The sequence below is a fragment of the Argiope bruennichi genome, chromosome 5, assembly GCF_947563725.1.
Source record: "Argiope bruennichi chromosome 5, qqArgBrue1.1, whole genome shotgun sequence".
NCBI classification, from domain to species: domain Eukaryota; kingdom Metazoa; phylum Arthropoda; class Arachnida; order Araneae; family Araneidae; genus Argiope; species Argiope bruennichi.
This window is the reverse complement of record NC_079155.1, coordinates 7160936-7187444: the sequence shown is the minus strand read 5'-3', so window position 1 is coordinate 7187444 and position 26509 is coordinate 7160936. Positions and strand designations below refer to the sequence as shown.

Here is a 26509-nt window from a genome sequence, read left to right as displayed (position 1 = left end):
ATTCCAAAAATTCATTATAAAAAGTTCGCGTTTTAAATTAATATTTTAAAACGTTTGTGAAATTTTTATTTCTTAATATGTGAACAAAGCGGAGCATAAAATATAAATATTTTTTTATAGAAATTACTTAGAAACCTTGAATATTAATGTCATATGAAATTAACATTTGCTTTAATAATCTTTTTTTTATTAATTTGTTCTTAAAACTCATCTGAAAATACATTTTGAAAATGGATTAGCAGTAATTAATACTTAGTTATTAGTTTAAGATCTTTTTTTCTGTATTTTTCGAGCCGAATTGTTCTGGGACATTAATTATTCGAAAACTTTTTATATCAATTTATCACCGATTACATACTATAGAATCGTGCACTTTCGAATGCATACTTTTTTCTTTTTTTGAATTTCTTCAAAGAAGGTGAAAGAGTTGCCTTAAAACTACATGCTTAAAATAATTTATATTTAAGACTAAAGAATTCTGTCACGAGTTATTTGGGGATTGATCAAAAATCGATGAAATAAAATGATCCGGTTTTATATCCTTTTACAGAAAGTTGATAATGACCTGTAATTTTTATGAATGCTTTTGCTTGCTGTGTTCAATATTTGCAAGTCTTTTAGCAATAAAGTGTGTGCTTTTTGAATAATAAGATACAGATCATTTAAGAAAATTTCTCAACTCTTACAGAATACGTATCAATATGACAACATAGTAATATATTAAAATTCAAAATAAACACGTTAAATATTCCAGGAAATATAAGTATTTTTTGTAAATAATTTTTAACTACACCTATGGAAATTCATAGCATTTTCTATTTTCACAAATCGAAAGCCTTATATATTATATATAATCAAATATGCAGGGTGCCTCAAATTTTAGTCTAAATCATAAAGAAATTGGAATTAAGAATTCCTATTCAGTAAATTTATATCATTAATAAAATTTGAAACATTTCATATTAATTTCACAAACGCAATTATTATATAAAATTCAGATGCGGACTCTAAATAGGCCAGCCCATATCGTCAAAATTTAAGAAATTAATTTGGAAAACTGATTTTTACTTGAACTAAAACGTACCATAGTGTTGAGAGGGCTTACCATTTTTTTGTAATAGGAATGGAGTACATTTCCTGCTAAAACATTTCAAAGCGATAACGGGTATCATTTTTTATAAAGTATCAGCTATCATTATAGCAAAATATAGCAGAATAGCAAATTTGTAAGAAGTTCACTCAGTACGATCTATTTTTTGGGGTTAATTTTGCAGGTAATTTTCCGATACATTAAATCTGCATGGAAACTTGCTCTTTTAAATGCAAATTATTTATTCTTAAGCAACCTTTAAAACAATGCACTTTTCTTCAACAAAATTAAGTATAATGTTTATCACAGCAGATGATGACGATGTCATGAAAGAAATTATTTTATGAATTTAATCACCATTTCTAATTTCGCATTCGTTAAGAAAGGACGATGAAGATGTAAAAGAAAATATCACAGGTGGTTGAAGGTGTTTCATTGATCTAGAACAGATTCGAAGTGATCTCGGTCCGATAGAGTGGAAATAACTGCGTTGAGAAAGGGCACATGGCTCAGTGGTCGCTACCTGAGGCAATCACCTCTGCTGAGGACAGCGAAAGAAACTTCGCCAATTCATACTGAGGCGCAGCTACTATGTTCCTCCATTTTTGCAGAATTATTGGATTACCAGACCCTTATTTAGTTTGAATACGTAAATAAGATATAAATTACGGAATGAATTGTGCAAGCTGATAAATAAAATTCAAAACTATAGAAAATAATAATATATTAAAATATTGTTAAACTGTTGACGAAATTAACCCTTTGCACTCGAGGAAATAATTCGATGCAAAATTATTCAGCTAACACATGGATTTGTTTATTGCTGTGAAAAAATATTTATTATAGCTTTGAAGTTGAATTTTACCTAAAAATTAATCTCAAAATGATTCACTGTCAATAATCAAAATGATTCACTGTCTTGAATGGTGAGTGAAAGGCCCAATCTAAGTGCAAAGGGTTAATTTGATGACATCTATAGAAGTGATAGATATCTTTTAAAATGAAATTTTTCATAAAATTTTATAATTATTTAGCAATTAACACTTTATTTCAGCTATATTTTGAAATAATCCAAAACTGTTAGTGTCATTTTTAATTTTCTAAATGTTCATCTATATCCTAAACCACCGCATAATGCATTTTCATTAATTCAACAAAATTCAAGAAACTCTTAAATGAAATTAAGTAGGTTATTTTGTAACAATAGCATTCGTTCATAATTCTTCAATATGGATTAATATTTAAAAAGAATACTGTGTTTGTTTGTTTGTGTGTGTGTGTGTGTGTGTGTGTGTGTGTGTGTGTGTGTGTGTGTGTGTGTGTGTGTGTGTGTAATGATATCTCTAAATCTAAATTAAATCTATCTATTAAATCTAATTTGAACTATGAAAATTAAATCTATCTATTAAATCTAATTTGAACTATGAAAATTAAATCTATCTATTAAATCTAATTTGAACTATGAAAATTAAATCTATCTATTAAATCTAATTTGAACTATGAAAATTAAATCTATCTATTAAATCTAATTTGAACTATGAAAATTAAATCTATCTATTAAATCTAATTTGAACTATGAAAATTAAATCTATCTATTAAATCTAATTTGAACTATGAAAATTAAATCTATCTATTAAATCTAATTTGAACTATGAAAATTAAATCTATCTATTAAATCTAATTTGAACTATGAATTTCGTGTGAGAATGTGCACTCGCTTCGGAGTTGTTTTTTTTTCAAAATTTCGATTAAAAATTAAGTGGATGTTTGGGGCTTTTCGTCAGAACTTCCAAATATTTTATTGCCTAAAATAGACTTTTCAACTTTCCAAGAAATTAAAGAGAAGTTTGTTTTTATTGCAGCAGTTTTATCGTTTCCTGAATTTCAGCCATTTTTTTAAAATATTATTTTAAATAATTTTCAACAATAGTTGTTTTTTTATTATTGAATTGAAATTCAAACCATTTTCATAATATCACCAAATATTTAATTAAGTGATAGCTCCATTGTTGAAAGCTAAGGAAGAATTATGTCTGATATCTGCATGATTTGTGTATGCATATCTGTGTGAGTTTATATGTGCATGTGTGTATTAACGCTTGGAAAAAAATGGCTCATATATATTTTTTGGGTGGAAAAGTTCATCTCAAAGGGATTTTTAAAATTTTAATTATAATTTCAATTAAATAAAAATTTTATACGTGTTTTTGCTTTTTCACGTAAACTTTTAAAATTATTACATTCATAATTATAGTACAAATAAGTTTTATTCCACTTTAAAATTCAAAAAGTTACATTTTCAATGGTGACAATTTGGTAACAAGATTATTTTTCTATTTCTAATCTGCTATGTGCTCAGCACTAAATGTTGAACAAAGAAGAAATGTATTCAAAAGAAAATAATGTAAAGAAAAGAAGTTCGAAGAATACCAATCATTTTTTTGAAAAATAGGAAATTTGGGTACAGGAAAAGTTTCTATTCTTTATTTATATGTGAAGTTTGTGTTTTCATGGGTAATCGCTTAGAAGAAATTGCTGGGAATTTGTCTTTTGCGATTACAAATTGAGTGGGAAACGGCTTCAATAAATAAAAGCTTACTGTGACAAAAAAAAAAAAAAAAAGAAAAATGCAAAATAGTGAAACAGCATATGTGAGAAATTGTAATGTTTCTTTCTAACTCTATTTTTTTTAAATCCTTCTTTTTTTTTTCTTTTTTTTTCTCTTGAATATCTTGGGAGGGTTAAAGTAGTAAATGTATTGAATTTCTAATACACATCATATTTATTTTGTATTTATAACTTTTATAAGCATTTTTTTCCGTAAAAATATAGAAAAATTCGAAGAGAAGAGATCAAAAGATAAATTGCGGCAGATAACCCTTTGTGAATCGATTTCTCAATTCTCGAAGATTTCCGCATAAATGAATTATACGTGTTCGAGAAATCTTCGAATTCAGTTGGTGTTGGAAACTTAAAACATTACTTACCTTCTCATCCAGATAATAGTTTTTATTGAAAAAATTTTTTAGCCAGTATATCGTAAAATATGCCACTCAGATTTCTTAGATCCCGGCAACAATTATTTTTGTTTTCTTTCTGAAAACATTTTTTAACAAAGAAATGTAATTAGTACATTATAATGCATATGGTTTCAAAATATATATTATAATGAGCTATAATCAGATTATTCCACGCAAAATATGCATTTATGCAATTATCTATGAAAAATATCCATTTATCTAAGCATGATCATTATATAACATGAAATTGTCAGAAGTTTCATTAGAACATGTACTTGACAATAATTTAAGGTCTAACAAATCGCAGAAGACAAACAATAATTTAAGATCCAGCAAATCGCAGAAGGCAGACAATAATTGAATTTCTAAGAAATCGCAGATGACAGGAATATATTAAAAGGAAAATAAATGAAAGCTAAAACTATGTTATTGACAGAAATATCTTATAACTAAATTATTTTAAGAAAAGAATTGTATATGATTTCATAAGAATTAACATGAGTTATGCGATCCAGAATGAGAAATTAATATAAAAAAACAGAAAAGGAGAAACTTCAAAACATTTGAGGTTTATGAGATGAAAATAAAACTCAAAAGCGCATAAAATGGAGAAAAGCAAAAAAAAAAAAAAAAAGCATTTTTAGCAGTGTTTATAAAAAGAAAACATAAATAAAGGATCTTTCAAGACCTTAGAATTAAAAAAATTCCAACTCGTAAGGCATGAACGTTTACATAAAACATTTGGTATTAGCATCTTTATTATTTTTAAGGGGTAAAATGAAAATAACTTCATTGAGTTAAGCTCAAATAATGAATTACATATAATCCATCATATTTTAAGTTAAATTAAAGCATTTTTTTTTATATCTAAACAGACTCATTAAATTATTCGCGCAGAATGGTTATAGATGGTTAAACATGAAACAGAACCCTAAACGAAATGAAACAAAAACGAAATATGATAAAGAGATTACTAGATTAGATAAAAACAGTATTGGACCGACATTAGCATATAAAGAAAACAAAAAATGAATCTACAGCATATAAAGAAAACAAAAAATGAATCTACAGCATTTAATTCAACAACGTAACTGAATCATCTTTAAATCGTTTTTATCTACAGAAATACATTTTTTTAAGATTCCCCAGCAGATTAAACGTATGGTGACAGCAAATTCGGGTATCTGCACTTGTTATTTAAATGCAGGCTAGATTTGCGTGATCGCGTGAGTTAACGTGAGTGTGATGCGAATTAATCATAAAAGAATGAAGGTCACATTTATGTTTAGTACGTGTTATGTCAAGGAAAGTTTATCGCGTCATCTGTACAATATATTTTTGTTAAATAATTAATTGGGAGCATTGAAATAGTGTAGACTAATATTTAGATGTTAATGAAGTAAAAAATTATGTTTGCTATATGTTTCTCATGCATATCATTTAGCTTTTTTAAAATCGATTATCATTTATTTGCCAGCCCTGGGATCCAGTGGATTGGTGCAGGTAGACTTAGTTGCTAATGAACAGCATCTGAAATACCAAACACGCAGAAGTTCGCCTTTGACTCAAAAGATAGATCAATTCTGACACTAGTATAAAACTTAAAAGATTCCTTGGCGTGACTGAAAAGCTTCACTGACATGACTGAAAAACACCACTGACATACATGACTGAAAAATACCACTGACATACATGACTGAAAAACTTCACTGACATGCTTATGATTGAAATGATTTACAAACATTGGACTATGGCTGGAAAATAAGCAGGATAATCTATATTTGCCAAATTACAGAACTTGAGATTTGGTTTTGAGTACTATGAATTTGAAACCCAATTCTACGAGAATTCCTTCGTGTATGTCAACATTAATAAAGCTCATGTAGATGAATTGTTTAACAAATCCTTAAATTGTTTGCTCAAACATGGATTTCATCACCTAAAATTTATTTGAAACTACAAATCAGCATATTTTTAATAGAATTACGGGTTGATTCTTGAACATTAACAATAAATAAAATGAATTTGATTTCCATAAAAGGACATGTAAAATCAACCATGAAAAATGCACTTTTTCTATTCCAAAAAGAGCTAGAAATAACATAAAAATAGTGATCAAAGGCGATTCCCAAATTTTAAAAAAAAATCATTAAGAAATAAACGGATGAAGAATTTTTTATTTTATGATATTTATGTATACTTCGACAACTTTTATAGTCACTTGCAGACTATTTAGAATAGATTCACTAGATTTTAACAAATATATTTTACATGGTAAAAATATGTACCATGAGATTGCTGTTTTTATATTTTACTTAGAAATATAATTACATTAAGCAAAATTTTAGAATTATTTTACTGAATTTCACAGGTAACAATTTTTGAAAATATTATTGCACTAAGATGATTTTACATCACTTTAAATTTCAAGCCCGGTTTTTGTAGTGTAGTAAAACTACACTTCAAAAATCCAATAATATTTTAAGAAGTCCAGAATAGAAACAAGATAAAAGAAAGGAAGAAATCCCAGCGAATTCATTCAAAAATAAAACTGTATTATATATGCCCTTAATATTAAAGTCAAAGTAAAAGATTTCTATTAGAAGTTAAAATTAAGCTATTATGAAAGGATAAAAATGAAAATTAATCCTTAGAATTAGATGATCACTAATGCGAAAAATAATGTTAAATATTCTTGTAGAGGAATAAACATTTATGTTAAATGAAAATGTATTCTTAGCAAGCATTTATTCTTAGAAATATAGAATACAAATGGATTAAAATTTTCTTCAGAATGAAACTTGTTATGACAATACAGCTAACATAAATCTTATACATTACATAACACAAGAAATAACGCTTAACATAAGCTTTAACTATAATATATGAATACAGATTTTGGTATAGCAGTTTGTCTATAGATATTTTATTTAAGATATTTTCTCGATTTCAAGATTAATCTTATGAGCTTAAGCCACAATGAGAAAGGAGTTTTGAAAGAATCATAAACATTTAAAAAGGATGAGTTGTATGAATTGTATGTGATTAAAATATCAATTCATTCATTTTATCAAAAGTAATTTTATAGTGCATTTTTCAAATATCAATGCTTTTATTTTGCCATCCAAATTTTTAAAAATAATATTCAAACTCAGAAATTAAGAATATAATTAGAGCACACAAAATAAATCATTTTTTTAAATAAAAATATAATTCATGCGAAATAAAATATGAAATAGTTAGATAACGTGCAAATAGAATACGTCTTCTTATTATAGAACAACAATATTATTCATTATAAAATCTTTTTTGTCTATCAGATTTTAAAATACAGATAAACATAAAAATATGACAGTAATTTCATATATTTCATCGCAGTGCGATTACGTACGAAATTTTGCAAAAAGATTGGGTGTTCACTTATATGAATAGAAATCAGACTTCAAATGTTCATCATGTAGCTACAAAAAACTTTTTAAAAAAGCAACACGCTTTTACAGATAGCATAAAATATGTATTAATTTTTTTTCTTATCTTCTTTGTATTTACTAAATGATTCACTTAACTTGTATTTCCCTACTAAGAAATAGGATTCAGTAAGTAAAGGAAGCAGCTTCCTACAGCTAACTATAAAAATACACTTATTTTTTGGGGGTGATCGGCTTTGAATTCAGATAACCTGGTTATTTTTAATTAAAAGTTATTTTATAGCTTCGATTTTTTACACATCAATAAGGTTAAAATTTAGTCGTATTTCCCTTATTTTCTAATACACTAAACTTCTGAAATATTGTACTAATGTTCATTCTCAAAAGCAATATAATTAATAATTTCAAATTATTCAACAGTTAACGCACTAATTACGATAAAAATTATTTTAGATATGTGATGATATTTATAAATTAATTTTGGTAACATTAATGTTTAGATATTTATAAATCAATTCTTTTTACTATCAGTATTAGCAACCATAAATTTTGAAATGCATTTAAAATTAAAAGAAGGAAAAATGATAAAGATAGAAACATTTTAAGCTACATTTTGTTCTGTATTAATAAATAATTTTGTATAATCGCTAACAAAAATTTTATATATATATATATCAAAAATAAAACAATATTATAAAAAACTGAGATGATAACATCAAAAGAAAAAGAATTTGGGCATTTATTGAAAATCGAAACATATTATAAATTAGCTTATTTAGAATATTTAAATCAGAGCTTGGTACTTTCATAATTTCATTTTGATGTCACGAACGAAATCAAAAGTATTATAAAAAAAGATAAGAAATAAAAATTAATATTATCTGAATATGAAAATAACTAATGCTAACAAAAATATTTCCTATTTTAATAGAATGTTAAATATATATATTAGATGCAAAAGGGAATATTTATTTTTAGAGTTCTTTAGTAGCAATAGAAGGTAATTTTCTTCACTAGGAAATTTTCAGTAAATGTGTGGAATATGGAATTAAGCATAAAGAATTTGACCAGATTTGTAAAGTGGTTTCCTTACGGCTTCCCAGGGTTAGCAAGATCACAATTCGTGTTCAAATAAACGGAAATGTTTTACGTCTTTCTTAAGCAATAATCAGTATAATGAGAGGTAAAAAGTAAAAATATGAAAAAAGAATATTGCAAGAATTTTTATCTGTGCGCTAAAAAGTAAAATTTTCTCAAATCAAAACTCTGGAATTCAAAACAAATGGCCTAAGAAAATGAAGCTCAAAAAACAAAACAAAAATTCTATAAAGCAATAACACATATTATAAGGAGGAAAGATCTCAAACATTCCTTATTTCAAAATAAAAATACATTTAAGAACAAGATTACCATTTCACTTTCCATAATGTTTTTCTATCTGCACCTCACACTTTCATTTTTTTTTTTTTTTTTTTGAAATTTAGGGTTTTGATGGGATTTTTTTTTTCAATGTTGTGATAAAACAGCTTTTAAAATACTTTTTTAAAATACAATTGCAATAAAATATTTCTTATTAGTCCAAGAAAAAAAATCGATATAATTTCACCCTATTCACTACTTACCAAAATATTCACTCCAACTGTCTGCCAAGAAAATTCCAGAAACGAATCACAATTCATTTTGGAACATACTTCTAATCATATTTAATCATCATAGAGGAATCAATCGAAAGGAAATATTCGTAGATGCATTTATCTATCCCACAGAGATTTCAACGTAAATTCAACCGACAATCTCATAACATCTGTTAACATATGCCAATATATCTTTTAATCATTCAAGTTATACTTAAGGCTATTTTGAAAGATTTGATACACACATTTCGGATAACATGCCTCGTATACACGTAATTACTAGATATAGTAATTGCATCAAATTGATAGCTTATATCCATTGCTTCGGAATACGAATTTTATAAATCAATAATTATTGATAATGCTCAATAAAAGCATATAGAACAAATTGAGTTTTCTGTAGGATATAAACTAGCAAAAGTTTTTTTTTATATATATATAATACAAATGGAATTTTAAAAAATGATTTTACAAAATTTATCTAGATTTTATAAATGTTTGTGATAGTGATTATTTAAAACAGTGTGGTAAATCAAATTTAAAATGCGTTTCCTTCACAATATTTATTTATACGAATTCTGATTATTACAATGAGAAATGTTGAAAAATTCTTGCAAATTGAAAAATAATTTAATTAATAAAAGCTCTTTTTTTACTTATTTCTACTTATAATAAAAGAATATACCTGTTTTCATTTTTAAAAATAATTTTTTTAAATGTAATTCTTTCTTTATGTTGCCACAGGTATTTTATCCCAATATTTGATTTCGTTGTTTATAATTAAATTGTGAAGAATTGATATAATATTTCATTTTGCATTATTATTTTTTTATGATTATTCTTTAGTTTTGTTATAATTACAAGGAAGGTTAAAAATCAAAAGCAAAAAACATTGAAAAGGCTTTAAGTTTTAAATAAACGGCCACATTTTGCTATAATATAGCATGCATAAGTCCTTTGCATATTATTATGTCCTTTGAAGATTTTTTATAAAACTGTGCACAACTCATTTTCTTCTTCTATCAGTAAATATAATTTTTATTTCTTTTTTTAGATATACAACATATTTGATATTATTCAAAATTCACATCTTGGATGATTTCATTTATTGTCATATATTTTATAATCATGTTTAAAATAAACGGGACACTTATGGGAAAATTGAAACTTAATCATTTTCTGTTTCAGATTAACAAATTTTAAATTAGATGGTAGAGAGAGTAATCATAGCGGATTTATTCATATAAATCGTAGAAGTACTATGTTCCTAAAATAGTTCTAGAAATTTATCAAAATTTCAAATTTTAAAATGTTTTGCTGAAATTTACTTTAAAATATATACTATATATAAGGATTTAACAACAAATTTTCATAAAGCATAAGTTCAGCAAAATAGTTGTCACCAAGGGCAGGAACAAAGAATTATAAATTGATTCATTTCCATTATAAAATAATAGTCACTGTGTGTAACTGCCACTTTTTTTTACAACGAAAAGAAAAACGGAGACGACTTAAATGGCGTCATTCTCACAAGACAAACACAATTAGCTTTGATATTTATCTATAATTTCTATTTGCAATTCAAGACGCCTCTATCCTTTCTTTAAGATGCATAACTTCCAAATTAAATTGGAGCTCAACTTTTGATCTCATATCCAATGTCTTGCTAATACGTATTGACTCAATTTTGAAGGCCGTAATGGGTTTTTTAAAATGAAATGAAATGTTTTGCAGCAAATTTTATGATTTATTTTCAGAGAAAATTTTTGATATTTATGCCCTTTGCCAAGCTTTTTAACAAAAAGCAAAATGAAGAATGTCTACTACTCTTTCAGTAATTTAGAAAAAAAATGCGGTGAAAAAGATTTTGGGCTCAATTGAAATTCGGAAATTGAACGTCATACAGAAAACGATTCCTTGAAACTATTATTATACAGCACATTAGGGCAGCAGATTTCTGAAATTCTATTATCTGTTTTTGGACTGTAAATATATATCTTTGTTCATTTTATTTAGGTTTTTATTCAAGAACATAAACAGCATTGTACAAAAAAGTGAAGATTTGTAATCGATATACAATTTTTTCTCACATATTTTAATGCATAATTATACTCATGTATTAAGATTTAATTTATATGATAATTCTTCAAATGAATTTCAGGCAATAACAATCAATAAGTATCTGAAGTTCCCCTTATTTACAAGCTAAACTTATTTTAATGTCGATTATGTTAAATGAATGTACTTTATTAATTTTTAATGAACTTGTAAAAGACACCTGATAATTCATTTTTGAATATATATCAAAATAAATCTGTTTTCCTAAGCGAGAATAAGAAATGTTGAGAAGAAAACATTTAATTCATGATTAGTTTACAGAAATAAACCTAGTAAGTTAATCAAAAAGGATTTCCATGCAAATGATATAAAATCTTAGTTTAAAATTCTTTTTCATATTCAATATTTTATAGATATTAATAATATATTTTGTTTAATTTATATTATGAACACTAATTGCGATTCTATTTAATTAAATATTAATAAATCTATTGAATACAGTAACATTCAGGACAACGCAAGTTTCTGACTTTTTCTTTTTCCAAAAATCAACATGTAAAATTTACGTTTAATAATCATTTGTTTATTTCTTTTACCTATAACAAATTTTGCAAAAATTAATATTTTAATTAATTGAAAACCAGTGTTTTGTTGCTTTAAATTTTATTTTCGAAGGACGTTAATCCCATTGTTATTTTAAAGAAAAATCGAGTCCCTGAAAAATTAAGTAAAAAGTAATTTTTTTCTGCTTTATTTTGAAATACGTCATATCTTTGTGTCTTTTTTAATCCTTAAAAAGTACATTTACATGCAAGATTAGAGATAAGACTTTTTGTAGAAGAAAGGAAAATGTAAAAATGCTTATTTTTTAATTATTTTAATTATTTTTTTCTATTGACATTTTTGAAAAATTCTTAAAGTTCTTAGTGCATTTTTATGATTTAACCAATAAGTTAGTATCCCTTTTTTCCTTTCTTTTTCCTTTTAAAATACCAGAAGCAATTATTTTTTTTTTTTACCATTCTCTAAGCAACATAATGATTAGTCTTTTATTTCAAGTTTGCGAACAATCTTTGCAAAAATCATTTTTGATTAAAAAGGAGCAAAAATTTTTATTTTAAGGAAACGAATAAGCTCAATTATTACACGTGCCTGTTAGGCTTTACTCAGTCCGTATTTAAGAAAGGCTTAACATGTTTGGCATATTTAAATTTGCTGAAAGCATATTATAGTTTTACTTTTGACATGAGAGAAGCTTTATAAATATTTTACTTATTCTAAAAGAAATTAAATAAATGCATCCCATTTTATAATAATTAATATTTTATTTTTCTTTCTGGTAACTTTATAAAAGACAATTAGCTGAAATGTCAGTTATACTAAAAATCTTTTGATTTTGAATTTGGATGGTTAAAGGTATATGTGTGTGTATATGCGTGAGTGCGTGAATTCTTATTAAAATATTTTTTTCTCTGAATAAAAAAACAATTATATTTTTCAAAATCAGAAAAAAGTATTATTTTTAAAAGAAAATTATCTTTAAGTACTTTTTATATTAATATAGGTACTAGAAATCCTCATGGTATTTTGCAAAAAAAAAAAAAAAAAATCACGAGATGTAATTTGCTATCGTCATTCAAATAAGCGAAGGGATTGATTTTTTAATCACTAACTCTCGGCTCACTACAGAAAAATAGCATCAATACCATTGAAACTCTGTCCACAAATTGATATATTTATTTGCCTATTTTAAACAGTCTTACTGCTGCACGAATTAAAATGTAAATACAGAAAATATAAATATTTTCTTAAATATTCAATGTAAAAATACAAATCTGATGATCCATGGTTTACTTTTACTAATTTTTCTTAAAGCTAAAAATGATCATCTTTTTTTTTTTTTTTCACAATGACGTTAAAAATGTAAAATATTTAAGAACCTCGGGTCAAAAATAAATAATATTACATTTAAATTTATAAATTAATTTGCATTATTAGATATCTATAATTGCAAACTTTTCAATAATTAGTAAATTTGCTTATACATTAATTATTCAAACGAATTAATCATACCAAACATTAATCGACGATATTTATTACCAGTTTAGGAAAATGTGTATTAACCGTATGCCAGCGATTAATCACTAAAGATGTCATGCTAATCTATTGATTATGTTGATGACATAGTCAGTGACATGTATTTTGGCCTAAAGTTCCACAAGAGCATTCATTTTAGCCAAACGTTCACCAATAGCATGTGATTAATACATAATTCACTAATTATTGCCAGTGTAGTGATTTCTTTATTACGATAACAAATTACCATAGCGAATATAAGAATTTTTGCAAACGATTTCTGTAAATTCTGCGTTAATGCATGCAGCATAAATTCAAAACTGGGAAAAAACACTTATTTTCTACCATAAAAATGATTTTATTTCTTTTTAGCTAGTACCCGACGCGTTGCTGCCGCAGAAGAAATAATTATGGAAATATCATTTGAAATAACTATCTTGTTTAATTGGGAATGATAGAAAGAATGATATTTATTTTCTTGTCGACAATGAAGACATTCATTGAAATTGAATGATGTATAAGGGAGAAGTATAAATAATATTTATTCTATTCCTTGACTTTTTTATTCAAGTGCATTTATAATCGGTACGCAATCGGATGAAAGACGGTGCAAACAAAAATTTATTTTTATATATTAGATTTTCTTGCCAAATTTACTCACTCAACATTTGACAACCTAATCTCTATCCATTTGCAAATAACAACGATTCAATATTTATTTCCTAAAAAGAAATAATTTTCTTTTATCAACCCGTGATAGCTATCTTTCTCTGAAAATAAGAAATAAACATTGTTTTCCATCCATCTTCTAATATAAATTGGATATGAATACCTCCTCGCTCTGTTGGTCAGCGAGAGTGTCTAAAAGCATTACTGGAACAATCCCAACTGATATGCTATCCTGTGTGGCACTAGTGAAACTGACAGGCTGAAAGAGAGGGAAAAGCGCCGCACCGTTGCACACGCTCAGGCGGTATTGCTTGTTGTCACTTCCACTAATAAGTGCGCTCGTTTATCCATCTCCTTAAGATGCATTTAGCCAAATTATTTGAAATATATACCGTCGACTAGGTAGAATATATTTTAGTAGGTTGTATTAACGGATTAGGCGAACAATACAGAAATGGATCAGTATCTGAGACTGATCGATTAATTATTAGTGTAACGTGAATGAATTAGCTACAAATTGCTCCGAGGGGGAAATTGCGCATTATTCCATTGCATATAAAGGCTTTTGCATAGATTATGCATGAGATTATTTGGGTCTGTCAATTCTGATATGAATGAAAACTTCAAAGAAGACCGTATTTACACAATTCTATAAATTCATCCAGCGGTTTTATGATTTTAAATATTTGCCTTTAGTCGGTTGAAAATAGACCAGGTTGAGGTTGTCCAGAAATGAAACTGCATTTGCGTTGGAATGATTAGCTATCAAGATAAAATTAATAAAAGGATTTCAAAATATATTGTAAAAGTCTCGCATTAGATATTTGAATTTAAAAAATTATTCACTGAATTTATGTGATGTTTTTGATTTATCTTTTTTTGTTTCACATTTATGTAATGAAATAAAGCACAGAAAAATGCATTTTCAGTTTGTCTTACTCTAGTAAAATCTTTTTATTTGCTTTATTTTGTAAACACATTCTCCACATTCGAGTAGTTGAACCATTTGTTGACAATTAAAACACTTTTATGGAAGATAAAAGAAAAAGCAAAGAATTACAAGTTGTATATGTTTTTTTTAATTTGTGAAAAGAGACGAGGCTTAATTTATCAAAATATTCAAACTAAATATTAATTAAAATTCTACTGATAAGGTTTAGTTTATAAATGTTACGTAATCAGAATTTAAAAAAAATGTCGGGATTTATATTTTTAAAATATGGGAAAATAATTTGCCTATGGAAAATTTTACCGGTTTCTTAACTCGGAATGCTGTTTGCTTATATATATAAATTCATCTTCATAAGTTCTCCAATAAAGAAATTTTAAATTTATATTATGATGAACATTCAAATCGTTTTGCCTAATTAGGTTAGTTGCATCCAGGCATCAAACTAATAGAGTCAAAGTTGTTGTCGCATAAAAAAATGGGTTATCTAACGCGTACCATACATGGTTTTGAAATACTCTATAAATTTATATTCTTTTTCTGTCACCAACCCTTTAAAATTTGAAAATTGAAATAAAAAGTTACCTTTGAGGGGCTTCACGTGCGTAAAGTTCGAAATTCTGATCTGTTTACGTTACTAATTGAAAATATGAATGTTGACGCTAAAAGCGTGACTCCTCAAATCTCAGTCCATCTTTCAGCGAAAATAGACCCAGTTCTATAACAATTTAAAAGACTCACTAATTTCTCCTGTATAGTACTAATTATATTTTTTCATGTTTAATTTGATTTATTCACGCAGAAGAATCATATTTCAGTGAAAAAGGAAGATATTCTTCTATTGTTATGATGCTTTGAATCCTGGTGATATATCTAACTTTAGCTTCATTGCAAGGTGAAATATTTGAAAACCAGCCTTGCGAATAGCTAGACATTATACTCTGCTACAATAGTCCATTCTCATAAGATGGAATTTAACTCAGCAAATAATGGTTGGTGCCCTTCTCCTCAGTTACTTTTATTAGCCCTCCCTAGTCCAACTGTTGAATATAAATATAATTTTCGAGCCATTCGAAAATCGAACTTCTCATTTCAGAAATTTGTAAGATTTTGCCCCAGGAGATTTCGTTCTCTTGTACTCGATAAAATGGCTTTTTCTTTTGCCATTAATATATTTGAAGACCAAAGCATTATTTCCTTTAAATTGATTGAAGAACAAAGATACTAATTAAACGCCATCATGTTCGTAATTTTTAAAATGCGTGCTCTTTGTATTTGCATTTCAAATGTTCTTCTAATAGTTATGGCGCCCATAAAGCTGATGATTTTTACTAACATTATAATTAGGGAAGTATTTAGATTTGCAATACTTTCGCAACAGTGGTATTGTATTGCGCAGGTATGACCAAAATGAAAAGGAAAATAAGATTTAATTAATACCAAAAGAATGAAACATTTTTCACCCAAATTTTAACAATGTCAATGATGCATTATTAAATATTTCTGAAATGAAGGAAATGTAAATAAAAATACCACAAATGAAAATTATGAAAATACAATAATGGAAATTAAAGATGAATCAGAATAATAAATCCATTGTAGTATTAAAATAATGAAAATATTATTTTTTGACTCACATTATATATTAAAATATTTTTTTTATATTAGAGAAAAAATTGTACTAAGTATATATATATATATATATATATATATATATATATATATATCATTGAAAGGTAATTTTCTGTTTTTAATACATTTCAAATCTTTTTCTGTGCCATAGTACTAATATTTTCTAGGCTAATAAATAAATTAAAAATTTCACTTAACTATCAGTATACTAGAAATGAAATTTAATTTATAATAATATGCATTACCGTTTTGAGAATATATTTATACTGAATTCTTCAAATTCAATTATTTATTTTGTAGAATATCAATAGAAGATATACCAATGTGCATATGACATTCGACGTGATTTGTAAATGTCAGAGTAAATGTAATAATTTGGTGATTATTCATAATCGGTTTTCCCACAATTTTCTAAAACAGTGATTATGAATAACCACGGTATTTTATGCATAATCATTAGTGTTTTTATACATAATTCCCGAGTTTGTCATTTTATAAACTGGTAAATTTGGTAAATATGCAATGATTTATTATATTTACTGTTTAGTGGAGATTTTGAATAATCATCAATAATTATAAATCATCACCGAATTAATCGTATTTTCCATAACCTATTCATCTAAGATAGCGTTAAAATTTGTATCGAACTTATTATTTATTTCTTCATGAATTCTGAATTTGTTCCAGTGTTATTCCGTGTGTTATGTTACTTAGGGTTACTTAATTGGTTTAGTGTTGTTATTTAAACTTTACAAGACCAACTAAATTTTATCCTAGTTTTCGGATTCATATCTTCTCTCTTTCCTTTACAGATACACCATCACATGAATCTCTGAGTAACGTATACCTTTTCAAAGGCCGACAAATGCTATCAACAGAGAAGATGAAAGGCTACGCACCTCCCTCAAGAGTCAGTGACTATTGGACATTACTCAGTCACGTCACACCTTCCTTTGATAACAGTTATCCAAAAAACGTGACAACACAACTGGGCCAAACCGTGTACCTGCACTGCGTGGTCAATAATCTGGGCGACAAGACCGTGAGTACATTTTTCTGACATCACATTCTCTCCTGAAATATGTAAATGCTTCATTAATGTTGCGAATTTTTCGATAACTATTCAGCGAAGAAGATGGTACTTCCTTAAAAGCATTTCATAAATATAAATAAGGTCACTTATCAAAAAAATTCATTTAGGTTTAATGTGGTTAAGAATATTTAATAATGTAAGAATGTGCCCTGATTTAAGAAAGCAGCACAATGTGATTTGGAAAAATGGTTTTATAAGCCCAATACTTAAAAAAAAACAATTTATTTTCATGTGATTAATCTTGCAAGCTTTAGATAATAAAATACATTTTATTCATAAATTGTATGATGTGTGAATCATAATAATACATTGTAAAGCAATAAAGTAAGCACGTCAAAAAATTTCAGTTTTATTATTCATTCCAAAAATTCCATTTAAAATTACAGCTCAGGTGAAAATATATATATCTATAATAATAAAGATAAATATGTGTGTGCTTTCTAGCATTCATACTGTTTAACCAACAGCTACAAATTTGGCACGTGTATACCTTGGTCAGTGTTAATGTGCACTTTGGCGTTATTTTTATTATAAAATTTTAATTAATTAAAAATTAAGTTCAATTTCGACTTTTTTCGCGATAACTTACGAAAGTAATATACCAATCCAAACACTTTTCTTTGTCTTCTTAATGGCACCATTTTAATATTCGTGCAAACTCTTTCTGAACTTGGCAATTTTTAAACATATTTTTTTGTCTAGCTGCCATCAACGTATTACACTGGTATATTAAATTCAAATTATTATCACTACTTCATCGAGTATTTAATCGAGAGAGTCCCGCTTATTTTCTAAATAACTAAAATCTTAAAAAAAATTGTTCTGAGGTACACCTTCTCATTTTCTAAAGTATGAATGTGCCAAAATTGACGCCAAAATACTTATACATTTATCATTACCGTTAGTAAGGATTTATAAATAAACATTCAGAAATGCCTTTATTTAGTAATGAAATATTTACTATTACATATGTTATTTGTTTTTGCATTTCTTATGCAGATAAAATTTATTATATAATAATATTGGTTGTATAATATTTATTATTTGTTTTTCACATCTACTCACAAAATTTCGTCATACTAGCTGTTATTGAGGTATTTTGACAAATAATTATTTCATGGTGATTTTAAAGTAAAAATATTTAACTCAACAATGCAAGGTTTCGTCAATAATGCAAAGTTTTTTTATAGAACTTATTTTAAAATGGCAAAAATGTTACTAAAATTTGATAAGGCAACGATATAGAGATTAAATTTCCAACAGTAACAAATTCCTATTAAGTAAAAGTATGCAAATAAAAATAAACACTTTTTGCTGCTGAAACGTACAAAATTTATAATTCTCAATAATTTCAAAAATTTAATAGAAAAAATTAATTTTTTTGAAAATGTCCCTAAGTTTAAAAAGTATTTTTTCCTTTAGTTATTAGCATGGAAAATCTGATGAAAAATAATTAATATTATATGATTTGAATGGATTAATAAGTATAGAAAAAAACACCAAAATTCATTGTATATATGTATTTTTTAACTATGTTCAAGTAATTTTTCAGAAGATTCGAATCAAGTTGCATTATTGTTGAAAAAAAACTATCATCTCTTATAGCAAGAAGTAGTAGTCTTTGCCGACCGGCCGGTTCGCCGTCGATATTAGTTATATTTAATTTCAATTCAGTCATTCAGATATAACTTTATATTCACGATACCATTAAATGATCAGACTTTAAAGTTAGATTATTTTAGCTGATTTACATAAATACATTTCAATGTGCACAGAAGCCTATTTAAAGGAGATCAGTCCTGGCAACATAGCGTTATTTTAAATGTAAATATTCTGACATCTATATTTTAGCTTCCTGGGTTCGGTAAATTAACATTTTTATCCCTCTTATAAATTACACAGATATTCAACAGAATCTTCCTTTTTTGATTTTGAATAATGTAAGAAATTCATGTCAATAAATATTGCATTAAACAATGAAAAATATTTGAATTTCAGATCAATAATATCATCTTTTTTTTTTTTAATTAAGACAAAAATATTTTTAAAATTAATTCCAAATGTTAGGAAGAACTTCAAGACTATTAAAAAGATATTTTGAAAGAAATTTTGATAAGGTGCAAAGTCTATTTTTATCAATAATAGTTCTATATCTACATTTATCAATTTTATATATCTATATTTCTATATTATATAATTATATCTATTTCTATATTTATATTATCTATTTTTATCAATAAAAAATTAAACGAACCGCATACTTAATTAAATTTTAATCACTCCAAGGTACACATAGACACCCTCGAGAATATTTCCATGTAACTAATTTAGTAACTGCAGTCCCAGTAGTCTCACGTAAGAATGCCACTATAGACATAAACATACATTCATCCTTATTATTTATTGATATACTGAAAATTATATTATTTATTGATATACTGAATTATTATTTATTGATATACTGAAAATAATAATAAGTTGCTATAAGACTGCAAATTAAATTTAACTAAAGTATAAAATGAAAAAGTTAAATCCTGCAGACAGTATTATACAAAGTGAATAGTACTATAAAAATATGAAGGTGTTCAAATGAGTGTCTTAGTTAGAAAAATGACAATTTTCTTACAAAATAAAAAAAAAACAGATTAATTTAATTTATTCGTGGCAAAAACACACAATTTTAGCTACAGAATTAAAATAGCCTAATCTCACATAATATATTTAGACTTTAATATTTACTAAAATTTTCTTACAATTTCTCATTAAAAAATAAAAGTATTTTTTTAAATTATCAAAAAAAGGGGGGGAGTCAAATAGTCTTTATTTTTATTCATTTCTCAAAATATATTTAGCTTTCGGAAATGAGAAATAATTTTAAATATATTCCCATTTTTAGTATTTCAACTTTTATGAATGGACGGTTTTACTAGATTTCAGATTTTAACCATTATTATAGATTTCGTTTATAAAACGGTTTTCTTTATTGCATAAATTTTTGTTCTCCATAATGATTATTTTGTATTTATTTTCTCTTTGCTAAAGATATTATGCATTACAAAACTCAAAATACCCTTTCGTATTTATCATTGTTATTATATTCATTTATTTAAAAATAATGGCTTACATTTGTATACTTATTGTAATGTATTGTATTGCATAGTATACTTATACTTTTACCTAATTATATATATATATATATATATATATATATATATATATATATATATATATATATATATATATATATATATATAATTCAAATAACTATAACTGAAATTAACATTTAACAAAAAAAAATGGTTCGAAATGCCAAATAGTATATGTGTCTCTTTACATACGATTTTATTCTCTAAGATAAATATTGGAAATTAAAGAATAGATTTAGACACATGATGTCTGAAAATTCTGCATTAATTCATCAATAAAAAATTATTGCTTTAAGACTAATTGTAATAAAGAATAACTAAAAAGAGAATTTTATCAGAAAATAATAAAATAAAGAATAATTTTCTTCGGAATTCTCATGATAAATTTGAACAACTAGCTTCGAAGAACACAGCAAATTGAACAATGTAACTAGAAATAAATGAAAGATTTTTTGCTTTGCACTCTGCTTATAAATGTAAATGACAAGAAAGTGCTAAAACTTATTTAAATGTCTACATATTTAATTACAAATAAAACTCAAACTAAATATGATATTGTATGCAAATACTTTAATACTTCCACCTCATCATTTTTTTTCATTGTAAGTAATAAAAAAATCTTAATATAATGCAACTTTAAGCTTTTTTAAAGCTCAAATTAAAATGAAATGCATTCCCGAAAATAAGGATTAGTTTCCTCTACAAAATTTGATGTCGCTCATATAAAAAGATAATCTATACTTATAATAAAGCTCAATGTGTGTGTGTGTGTGTGTGTGTGTGTGTGTGTGTGTGTGTGTGTGTGTGTGTGTGTGTGTGTGTGTGTGTGTGTGTGTGTTGGCGCTCTACAGGCCAGACCGTTTGACATACAGCTACCAAATTTGGTACATGTATACCTTGGAGGTTGGGAAAGTGCACCTGGGGTTTCTTTTTTCGAATTTTTAATTAGAATTTTAATAATTAATTAAAAACTAACTTTCCCGCCAAAAAAATCTTCCATTTTTCCCACCGCCAACTTTTCCGCAAAAAAAATCTTCCATTATCCCCAGCGCCAAACGAGAAAGGCTTCAGTTTTTTTTCTCCCAACAGTAATGAGGCTAGGGTTAAAATTTTTCGGCGGATTATTTCAATCGGTTCTGTTTATTTTCTTAATGTTTGATGCATTTAAAATTAAACATTGTTAATGAATCGATCTTTCAGATTCATTCTGAAGTACTTTTGAATTAAAATAAAACAGAATAAAGGAAATTAAAAATTTCTAATCAGCATAGCGTTACCCCAACTGGCGTAGAAAAAATCACGTATTTTCGTTATGTAACCGGCGAAGAAAATTCACGTATGCGCATTCTGTTCTGATTGTTGCCATGACAACGTTATCAATGGATGATTTAAATTATTTTTGGGTTAGTTGCATGCTTTTGTAAGTAAATTGTATTTATGTTAGTTATATATTTTTTGTATATGCTTATAGTTTTAAGTACATCGTTTTTTAAGTAGTTTTTTTAAAACCTGTTTTCAACCGTTTATTTTAAACGATTCGTTTTATTTTCTTAGTGTTTGATGCATTTAAATTTAAACATTGTTAATTAATCGATCTGCTCATAATGAATCTAAGAAAATTTTGTTGACCAACTCTTGAGATATTACATAAATTAAAAAAGATATTCTTTAGTGCCCATAAAGTTTAAACGCTGAGTGACTCTATTTTCAGTAATCAGATTATAAAAAAATGCTTTGTTTCAGTAAAAAATATTATTATATTAATTGCAGATAAATTCTTTCCACTTTAATTTAAAGCATAAATTCTACGGGTGTTAACAGAAAATGAGAGAGATACATATTACGTTATGACTGAAGGCCTTTATAATATTATGAATGAATTATATGATAATCAAAATTTGAAGTTTTAAAATATTTTGATGAAGAAGCTATTAAAGTAGAAATTGCATAAAATATTTAATTATTAAAATTTTAACGAACATTAAGATTAGCGAACCGGCTGGTCGCCAAAGGCGGCTAGTACTAAATAAAGTTTCAAATAAAAACAGCATGTTTAAATGTTCGCTTTCATTTGGCTACGAGTTCAACAGTTAATTAATATTTCAGACTTATTAAAATAATTTTATACTTTCAACCATATTTTTTCAAAGAGATTAGATGAGAAGTGTTGTTTCAAAGCAAAAAAAAATTATATATTTTTAATTTATCTAAAAAACAGAAAGCACTTATTTTTCCAGCACAATTAAAGAAGATATTGTGAAATACAGTGGCAAAATAAAGCTAACATTTTTAGAGGGTTTTTTTTGTTTGTTTGTGTGTTTGTTTTGTTTAGATTTGTGGGTAACTGATTTATAAGAATTCGTCATTTATCTTTAAAGTAATTTTGTCATAAAATATTGAAATTTTCTAACAAAAAAAAAATATGAACTCTTACAGATTTATTTCAAGGGATTTTTTTAAATTAAAAAAAAATTGCTGAATTTTTAACGTTTATGCTCGTGAGAAACCATAAACTATCAATATTCTACCATAGAGACTATGGGATGTTTTTTGGGACACTTTTAATGAAATAAAAATAGTGCATAATGGAGTGTTCATTTTAAATACATCTGTTTGATTTATTTGAATGTATTTAATGTATGAAAATATTCAAATATTTATTGATAATGAATTTTGTATTTAAATAAAATAGAAAGCATCAATGATTCAACCAACGATATTGAACATCTTTCTATTGAAAATGAACTATTGAGGCTCAATTAGTGAACCTCGAAAGAAATTCTAATTTGGAAAATAATTATTTTACAGGTTTTCTTTAAAAAATCCATAATGATGGAAAAGAAAATCATAATGAAATCGTATTCAAAGGCAGTTTGAAGAAAAACATATTGAAAAAAAGAAATTCATAATGAAAGCTATAATAATGATGATAACGAATGTAATCATATCTTGCTTGGGGTCAAGAGCATCTTTATTAAAAATTATCTGTTCCAATAAAGAATAATAAAACAATGCATGCGAAGGGAAAAAAAACACATTCATGTTAGTTGAATTTTAAGCGCAGAATACTTCTCCAAATTGTAATTTAAAATGAAATCTTTGTTGAAAGAAAATTGATACTAATTTGAAATATTCATTTTTGTCACAATTACTGCTTATGGGTTTTTTTTAATAGTAAATCAATAAAAAAAATTAACTTTGCGCACTTTTTCTTGCGGTTATATTCAATAATTACCCTAATTATGCATGAGATTTATTTCGGAGTGTGCTTGAGAATAACTCTTTATAAAACTTAATTAAATGCTTAGCAATTAATATTTAAATTGTGTCTCAATATCAACATTATAGCAGAATGAAACATCAATATAAAATAATGAAACATTGAAATAAGACTCGCAAATATTCTGAAGTTTGAGAAAAACCCGTCTATGAATATAATTATATGTTTGTTAAAAAAATTACTAATTCAAGACATTAAATTTTACCAATGTCATTTTTGACTTTGAATTTATATAATCTGAGTTTAAAAAAATGAGAATAATTTTAATTCTTCTTCCACTTTCAGATTTGCACATTAGAGTAAATTTTCTAGAATCATCTTGTAAAGATTATTTTATAGAAAGATAGTCGTTCTGAAGTAATAAACATTATCAAAACAGTTGCAAACGTATTGTTAATGAAAAAATGTTGAATACTTCCATTATACCCATGTTTATGTTTAGTCATGGTGTTTATTATAGAGTTTATTATATTGTTAAAATTGTCATCTGTGCTAAAACTGCTTTGGCTGTGGTATGTAGTTGGTCCCTTTATAAAAAAATAAAAAAAACATCTTTTAAATAAGCATTAATTCCCCATAAAACTTTAGATTGAATTTTATTTTTCTTCCTGAGCCAAAAATCCGTAATGTGTTTACGCGCCATATTTATTATTTTCTTGCAGCATACTATATAAACAACCTACCGAGAAATCAACCGTGCATGGTTAATGAATTTTCAATCATATCTCTTTCTCCACGAGGTGAAATTTGAAAATAGTTTAGGTGAAAGTACAAGCTTTGAAAACTACTTTTAGCAAGAAAGAGCGAAGGAGAAAAAAAAAAGTCTTTCTTTGTAATCCTATCTAGCTTAAGACAGCGAAGAGCTTCTTCATGAAACATTCTTTCCTGCTCGGCAGTGATTATCTCCATTGTTCTTTCACCTCCAATGTGTAACAGAATATTAATCCCAATACAAAAAGAAACAAGCAAACAAAAATCTACCTCAATATCCAGCTGAGTTCAAGAAGATTAATGGGTATTTGACTGAACAAATAATAATAGCCGAGCTTGCATTTTTCAACAGCATAAAAGATTAGAAGCGGCGGAAAAAGTAAGAATATAAAAGATGGCTGTAATCGAAACTGCTTAATACAAGACTACCTTCGACAGCGTTATCGATTGACTTTTTCATAAACAATATCGATCCTGTTATTTTTTTATGAATAATTGTTTTGAGTATTTCTTCCTCCCGAAGAAAATAATAATACTAAATGTTTTATTGAGCCTAGTCAGATGCAGAAATTAACTGAGACAAGCACAGCCATTTTTATGCTTTCAATTTCGGAAAGAGAAAATATGCAGTAAAAAAATGAAGATATTGCAATCAATTGAATGACTTTTGTTCTTGTCGGTGTCTGTGGATGCGATTTACGAAAAAATAGGACTAATTATTCGCAAAAGAAATGAATACGGTTCGTAATTGCTTTTCCGATTAAGAAATATAAAATCTTTTCCCTCAAAGCCAACCTAAGTGAGAGAATGCGTAAATAAAGTAATTTGCATACGAAAAGAATCACAATTTATAAATATCAGATAGGGTAAGAAAAAATCTTTATTCTTATTACATGTTATTTTTTTTCTAATGAGGGCCTTTTTTAGTGCTTCTCTTCTCTATTTGCTTGAAATCATGAATTTTGCTTTAGTTTGTTAAGGAAAAGAATACCAAATTATTTATTGTACTGGAATAATTGTGCTCTCATAAAAATAAGATTACCGTTGTCCCCTGATGAAAACTCTACACCTTTTCTATTTTCATTATGATAGGCGTATTGCTCAAAGAAGATAATAATCATAAATATCAGTTAAAGAAAAATAAATGAATGTTAAGAAGTCAAAAATGCATAGTATCATGATTATACAATAGTTAGTGCAGGAAAATCTTTGTAAGACAAAGATAACTGTGTAGAAAGATTCACCTTTTTGTTTTTCAGAATAATTAAGCAAAAATTTCTGAAACTTTTTTTTCTTCAATAAATAAAAATTATCATATTTATTTTACTTTTTCTTCACAGTTGCTAATCATTTCGTAACCTGTTTCCAATACCAATGTATTAATTATTGCCAAAATGCATTATCTGGTAAAACTGCTGGGGATTTTATTTGTATTTGTTTGACACTGTATTTTGACTTTGCTTAATTGTGTTCGAAATGAATTTCTTAATTGGGAATTCAAGCGAAATGTAAAAAATAACCTCTGAAACCAAATATTCTTACTTTTCGCTTCCCATACTGCGTCAATGAAAACTTAAACTGTCGATTTTTAAACCTTGGAATTTGAAAAAAATATATATTATATTTTATTAAATTACAAATTATTTAAAAACCTAATTAAACCCAGTGATTTTTTTTGGGCATTTGTTGATACTTCCTTCTACGTAGGGGAAAAAAAGCAGAA

General features: G+C 26.3%; 1 protein-coding gene across 2 annotated transcripts in view; it reads left to right on the top strand.

The window, feature by feature from the left end:
• LOC129969452 (opioid-binding protein/cell adhesion molecule homolog) overlaps positions 1-26509 on the top strand; it is a 562662-nt gene that overhangs the window by 339044 nt on the left and 197109 nt on the right. For both annotated transcript variants that reach the window (XM_056084026.1, XM_056084025.1), the window contains exon 2: positions 17369-17598. In XM_056084026.1, coding sequence (XP_055940001.1) covers positions 17369-17598 — 230 coding nt within the window. The remainder of the gene's footprint in view (positions 1-17368; positions 17599-26509) is intronic.